This window comes from Bison bison, unplaced genomic scaffold (assembly GCF_000754665.1).
Source record: "Bison bison bison isolate TAMUID 2011002044 unplaced genomic scaffold, Bison_UMD1.0 scf7180017864270, whole genome shotgun sequence".
Classification (NCBI taxonomy): domain Eukaryota; kingdom Metazoa; phylum Chordata; class Mammalia; order Artiodactyla; family Bovidae; genus Bison; species Bison bison.
In genome coordinates this window covers 11,317,591-11,325,048 of record NW_011494842.1, presented here as the reverse complement: position 1 = coordinate 11,325,048, position 7,458 = coordinate 11,317,591, and the positions used below count along the sequence as shown (strand labels likewise).

The following is a 7,458-nucleotide window of genomic DNA, read 5'->3' as shown; positions in this document are numbered from 1 at the left end:
TGATTCCACTGTAGATACAAAACGATGTTCGCACGCCTGAAGGCCCTGAAGGTGGAGATAGAGCATTTGCAGCTGCTCATGGACAAAGCCAAGGTGAAGCTGCAGAAAGAGTTTGAAGCCTGGTGGGCCAAGGAGGCAACCAGCCTGCAGGTACTGGCCACTGTGCCGCTCGCTGCCCCAGAGTCCGCCCTCCTCTTGTGGCCTGGGGACTGGCAGGCAGCCAGGGAGGGGCGGGACATGCAGCCCTCCCCTGGGGGGGTGGGTGCAGAGGGAAAAGAATGGGGGGCCTTGACCCACACCAAACGCACTCTCAGCCCCTGCCTCCTGCAGTGAGTGTTCAGTAGTAATAAGGAACGTGAGTGGTCCGATGCCTCACTGTTCCCAGGGAAAGGTGGGGGTGGAGTGTGCACAGCTCCCCAAGAGCCGAGGGATTTGCCACCGTTGCTTCCTGTGATGGAGTGACAACACTTGATTGTTCTTTATTACAGTTATATATACATATTTTTTATATGTTATAAACATAGACGCGAGGTAAAATTACATAATCCCACCACTTAAGGATAATCGATATAACATGTTGGATTATATTATTTTATACTTTTATGCATATACATCCACATGCTTTTATAAAAATAGAATCATACTAGTCTTTTTTTAAGAAAGAAATCTTCCTTCTTTTTAAATATGAATTTATTTATTTGGCTGTGCCGGGTCGTAATTGTGACCCGAGGGGTCTTGGTTGCTGCGCACAGACCCTCCAGTTGTGCTGCACGGGTTCAGTAGCTGTAGCGCGTGGGTTTAGTTTCTCCATGGCACGTGGGTTCTTAGTTCCCCGGCCAGGGATCGAACCCGTGTCCCCTGCACTGCAAGGCGGATTCTTAACCACTGGACCACCAGGGAAGTGTCCATATTAGTCTCTGAGTATTACAAATGCCTTTGTTTTTCCCTCGTTGTCCAGCCTGCCACCTCTTCCATGTTATTATTCCATGACATCATTCCAAGGCCCTCGCTGTTCAAGCATATGGATCTGTTTTAATATATTTTATCTCCTATTGTTTAATGTCTAGGTTGTTTGAGGACTGGTTCCCTGGAAATGTATTTGAAGAAACGTTTTTGCATATTTCCTAGGCAAATTCCTAGAAGTACTCTATGATGTCATAAGGGCTAGAATAACCTGTTAAGAAACGTTAGTACAAACCCCCAGTTCCCAGCGCCCTCCTGTGACCTCCCCTCAGGTGTGTGCAACAAAGGAGATGACAGACACATAATCCTGCCTCTCGTGGGGCTGGCAGAACCCTTCGAGGCCATCTCACAGGCTGCTCACTTCATTTTAAGGATGAGGAAGCTGAGAGGCACGGAAGATATTTTCCCAAAGACACAACCAAGCCATAACCCGTATGTTACTGCCACCTGTGACCAGACAATGCAGAAGCCTATTTGGATAAAATTAAATACACACAATGACAAATACAACCAATGAGATGGAAGTACAGTTATCGCAATATTTTAGCAGCAAATTTGTGGTATAATAATATGTATAGTGTTTTACAAATGCACAAATTAATAAGATCTGGGGGAGTGCTCCATACTTACCAAAATTTCAAAGTAGAACACGTAGAACACAGATATTTCAAGACTTCTGCACCAACTGTAACGTGATCTGAAAACAACCGTAATCTCTACTGGTTACAGAGTCACTGGTGCCGCCCATATCCTGTGGCTTCCTGTGGTTTGTTTCAACATTTAATCACTGAAAGAAATGTTAAATTTCAGGTGGAAGTTGGGAAGGATAAAGACGTCCCTGGTTCCCGGTCACACTCACAGCACCCCTTGGGTTCTGTCTGTTCTCCAGTTAGGAGGCCTCCCTCGTGGGGTCATCAGTGGGTAAGGCCGTTAGCCCCTGCCCATGCCCACGGGCATCTGGCCGCGGGAGAGTTGTGTAGGTCATTCTGTGTGACCCAGGAAGAGTCCCGTCGAGGCTGCTGGCTTCAGATCATTTATTACTCGCGTGGACAGTGAAAGCCAGGGTAGCCAAGGTGTCACTGCATGGGCCTTCCACCCTGCAGGATGTCCCAGAAGCAGAAGGGACCAGGTGACCACAGCAGGGGCAATGGGTCACGTGTAGCTGGGGAGTCAGCTCCATGCAGCCACGACACCATTTCATAGCCTGAGGAGGAAGCCTGAGTGGAACGGGCAGAAAGCCATAAGCCTCATCAGAAGGCGGGAGGTGATGAGAAGCTGCCCCTTGACGGTCTCCGAGGAAGAAGGCGAGGCACGGGGGGGGAGTGGCCTGGCAGCAGCTGCTCACCAGCCTCCCACGCCCTCCTGTTCTGGGAGAATAGGGGTTGGGCGGGGGGCGGCGTTCTGCTAGGACTCGCGTCAGCTAAGGTTTAATTGCTGCTCCAGAGACCTGTGTGGAGACGTACAAGGTCTCTGGGACCCTGGCCCGGCTGCCCCCACATACAGTGCTGAGCGGGTCACCCCTGACTCTACCAGCATCTCTTTGGGAAGAGGGAAGGCAAAGCCAAAAGGACTTCTGGAGCACTGTCAGATCACACTGTAGACACATCTTTTCTTAACTTCAGAAAGTAATACAGGCTCTGTGCTCCAGAGCCCAGAAGCCACAGCTCTTGAAGCCCTCGTGCCCTAGATAGAGCCTGTGGTACGCAACAAGAGAAGCCACCGCAGTGAGAAGCCTGTGCGCCGCAGCTAGAGAAAAAGCCCGAGCAGTAAAGAAGATGCAGCACAGCCAAAAATAAAGAAATAAATTTTTTAAATTGTATTTTTAAAAAAAAGTAATGCAGGCTCAATTTGGAGAACTCAGAAAACAGAGAAAAGCACACAGAATGACTCAAACATCACCCCTTAGCCTGCTATCCAGAGAGAATGTTTCCACGCCCATCAGCATGGTCCATGGCTACATCCAGATCTATTTTTTCCCCATACATGTTGTATATTCCAACTTTTATAGCTAGTTCTTTCCCCTTAAGAAATACATCAAAGACAGTTTCCCACGTCACTGGATTCACACTTACACTGTGAAACTTTCTCCCGGACCAGCAGGTAAACTCCCCAGCAGTGACTCCATCGAATCACGTGAAGCCCTTTCCCCAGATGTCAGAAGCCCAGCATGAAGGGCCCCAGCCTCTCTCTAACAAAAGGTAAGGGGAGAACCCTGCAACAGGTTGGGGTGCCCTACCTCTCTCGCCCAACCCAGTCTTGATGCTCTAAAAGTCTGTGGGCTGCGTAATCCAGGAAAATGAGTGACCTGTACTGTTAAATTAGTTGAAGACGCTCAAGCCGGTGGCTCTCACTAAGGCTTGTGGGAGAACCTCCCCACCCCCAGCCCTGTCCCTCTGGCTCTGACAGCCAGGGGACCTGCTGCCACAGCGACAAGAAGAACAACTTAGCCAGACTGTGGGTGCGGTCCCACCTGGGGGTAGGAAGGAACGACTGGCAGAGGGGAGAAGGAGGGGTGACCTGGGGTGGGGGGGGTGGTGGTGGAAGGCAGCGGGAAGTCGGCCTGCCGGGACCCAGGGAGCTCTGGCAGATGACTGTGCCCTAGCCCAGGCTCAGGAGGGGGCACAGAGCAGCTGGTGGAGCCAATGACACCTGCCTCGTGCAGCCTCCATCCCTCAGACAGGCCGGCTAGCGTCGTGGCCAGGCCAGTGGGAGCGGGGCCTCGACCTCCGCCGCCAGGGCCTGATCCTTGACAGGAACCGAGCTCTTGCGCTGGAATGTGAAATAGAGCTTTTTAAAGGGGGTAGGAATGGGGTTGCCAGACAGTGTCCTCTACATGATGCTGTGATGAGAACGGCCCTTTGCCTCCTGGTCTTCTTTTCAAAAACCCGTAATGCCCATTGAATCATGAGGAAAGGGTCAGACAAATCCCAGTTGAGGGGCATTCAACAAAATGCCTGCCCAAGGGCATCAAAGGCAAGAAAATTCTGAGAAACCATCACAGACAAGAGGAGCCCGAGGAGCTATGATGGTCAAATGGAGTGTGCTGTCCTGGATGGGACTGGATAAGAAAAATTCAGAAAATCCAAATAACAAGAGGACTATAGTTAATAACAGTGTATCAGCATTGCAACAAACGTGCCTCACTTGAATGTGAGATTATATAATAAGGGAAACGGGAAGTGGGTACGTGGGAACTCTCTGTACTAGCTTTGCAACTTCTGTTTAAAACTAAACCTACACTTGGGCCTTCCCTGGTGGTCCAGTGGTTAAGACACCAGGCTTCTATACGTCAGGGGGTATGGGTTCAAGACCCCATGTTTAGGGAACTAAGATACCACATGCTGAGGGGTGTGGCCAAAAAATGTTCAAATTTTTAAAAAATTTAAACCTGTTCTTAAAACAAAGCAGCCAACCAATGAGCCGTCAACCACCTCGCTGACATTTTCCCTGGACTTCTTCACACCCCCTAAGCTGGTCCTCAGGGCCAGCACTTCGGCTTGTATTCCAGCTTTAAGAAACATGGGCTGATGTGAGTTCTTAGGCCCCAGGCTAATAGCCGGCAGGGTGTGTCCTCCTTGGCTACCCTGGTGTTTTAAAAGGCAGTTTAGATCCCACAATAGAAAAAAAAAATTGAGAAGTTTGACCTTATAAATATGAAAAAAATGCTGCTGTATGAAAGACACTGTTAAGAGAATGAAAAGATAAATTACAGACTGGGAGAAAATGTTTGAAATATATATATGCGTATGCTGCTGCTACTGCTAAGTCGCTTCAGTCGTGTCCGACTCTGTGCGACCCCATAGACGGCAGCCCACCAGGCTCCCCCGTCCCTGGGATTCTCCAGGCAAGAACACTGGAGTGGGTTGCCATTTCCTTCTCCAATGCATGAAAGTGAAAAGTGAAAGGGAAGTCGCTCAGTCGTGTCCGACTCTTAGCGACCCCATGGACTGCAGCCTACCAGGCTCCTCCGTCCGTGGGATTTTCCAGGCAAGAGTACTGGAGTGGGGTGCCCTTGCCTTCTCTGATATATGTGTGTATATATATATATATATAAATGTCAGCAAAAGATCTGAACAGCCACTCACCAAAGAAGATACACAGATGGCAAATAAGTGTATGACAGGATGCATCACAGATCATTGCCAATTACAATTAAAGCAAGAACCAGATATCACTGCACACCTATGGGAATGGCTAGAATAAAATGTATGAAACAGATACCACCAAATGCCGGTGAGGATGTGGAGAAACGGCAACATCACTCATCGCTGTGATGCTCTGAATTCTGAGATTAACAAGAGGTGTGGCCAAAAACAAAAAACAAACAGAAAGCAATGGAAAGAACTGCAGTTTCAGCCCTACTCCAGGCTCCATGTAGAGCAGCACTTTGTCCTTCCCGCTCCCCCCGCCTCCTCTCTCCTGCTCACTGCTTCCCTCCCTTCTTCCCCTTCCTTCCCTCCCTTTCTTGCTTTCCCTAACCTCCCCCATCCTACATTCTTTTTCTCCCTTTTCTCGTCTTCCTCCCAATGCTTCTCCCCCTCCTCCCTCTCCACCCAGGCAACTCTCTGTTGCTTGTCCGTGTGTCCATCCACTGCCAGCTCCTCTAAGAGAGTGCCCACCCTGCACTGGGTCTAAGACCCGGCCACTGGGCAGACCTCTTAGGATCTCCTTGGGAAACACTGTTAGAACCCTCCCCCATCATCTGCCTTGTCTGAGAAGAATAGCCCATCTGGCCTTGGCCTTCCAGGATATTCCTTGGGTATCCCAAGTTTAGGGCTTCCCAGGTGGCACAACTGGTAAAGAACCCAGCTGCCAGTGTAGGAGAGGTAAGAGACAGAGGTTCGATTCCTGGGTGGGGAAGATCCCGTGAAGGACGGCATGGCAACCCACTCCAGTATTCTTGCCTGGAGAATCCCATAGACAGAGGAGCCTGGCAGAGTACAGTCCATGGGGTCGCAAGGAGTCAGACACTACTGAAGTGACTGAGTGTGCACACACCCATCCCAAATTAAAGTGATCCCTGGGTGTGCTTACCATAGATCCTAAACCTTGAGGTTCAGAACCTTGGATCTCGAAGGTGCCCATCAGCTCACCATGGGTTACCTGCAAGGAGTCCCCTCAGTTTAAACTTTCACCCAGGGTGCTCTCCTGAGCTACGGGCCCTCGGGCATGCCAGCATTCCCCTTTGGGATGCCCTTGTCTCATCCATAAGCTGCGCCCGGGTCCCTCTGTCACTATCCTTCCACGAACAGACAAGTGTCCCAGCTTTCAGTGTTGAAAGCTGCCAGAGTGGGAGAGCGGGAGTCCAGCTGCTGGTCTCCGCTGAGCCCCAGAGAGGCCGCTCCTCCCAATGGACCCTCCGCAGCCCAGGGGCTGGTCCTCTGCTTCTTAGGCTCTGACAGAAGCCTGACTTCATCCCTTCCCCAGGGACGTTTAGGGCCTGTGGGCCAATCACACTAAATTCACAGCACTCTGATGGGCAACCCAGGAGGCCTAATGATTATTAATAATACTAATTAATCCTTATGAAGAAAGAGATAATCAGTTCTGATGGCTGGCGTGCTGTCTCTCCAAGAAGGCACGTCTGCGTGAGAAATGAATTCACTGTCGAAGGCTGGAGGGTCAGGAGAGAGGACAAAGGTCACTGCGGTATGACCCTGAGGGTTCAGAGGCTGTGGCATCCTGGAAGGCTCCTGAAGCCTCGGGACTGGAGGAGTCCTTCCCCTCCACCCACCCCCATCCTCCCCCCACCCTATAGCCCCCCACCCCCATCCTAGAGCTACGACCTCCATACTGCACCATCCTCCTGCATGAGCTGCTGGAGGTAACGGGCTGGGCAGTTGGGCCCCCACAGAGGGTACTAGGTGCTCCCTCTGCCCTGGTGTGGTCATGCCCTCTGCCCTGCCAGCTCCAGCTCCGCTCTCTTCCGCCCGCTCCCAACTCTCAGCAGCTGGCACCTGTGAGCATTCTCCACCATCTCATCCTGGAAACTGTTGAGTTCCTGAGCCATTTGCATGCCAATGGCTGGATCTTGCAAGACTTGCTACAGTCTCCAAACTGACCTCAGACTGGTGTCATTGCAGCACCTGCAGAATGGAAAGCCCTTTCTCCCTCCCGTGTTGAGGCTGTACCCCAGACACTGTTCAAAAGGAGCTCTGGAAGCCAGCCTCTGTTCTCCAAAGAAAGGCGTGCAGAGCCTGCCACCTTGCGGCCACCTCTGGTCCTGCAGCAGCCCTGGCCAAACAGCACAGATGCCCCGCTCTCTCAGAGTCAGTGCAGAGTCTCTGAGATGCTGGGGGTGAAAAAAAATCCTAGGCTCTGTTTCCTTTCCTGTTTGTAGGACCCACAGTCCTGAGCCAGTAGAAGTAGGCCCAGGGTAAGAGACCCTGCCGCTGGCTGAGACGGGAGAAGGCAGAAGGCTGGAGCTGGGGAGGAAGCGGTGCTCACGGCTGGAACAGCGGCTTGTCGGGCCGATGGAGAGCCTGGGGCTGATGA

General features: G+C 51.3%; 1 protein-coding gene across 1 annotated transcript in view; it reads left to right on the top strand.

Annotated features, from left to right (window-relative positions):
* Positions 1-7,458, top strand: part of LOC104994977 (kinesin-like protein KIF6) — a 296,967-nt gene that overhangs the window by 275,540 nt on the left and 13,969 nt on the right. Inside the window, exons 13-14 of the mRNA XM_010848702.1 lie at positions 15-150; positions 3,064-3,161. Coding sequence (XP_010847004.1) covers positions 15-150; positions 3,064-3,161 — 234 coding nt within the window. The remainder of the gene's footprint in view (positions 1-14; positions 151-3,063; positions 3,162-7,458) is intronic.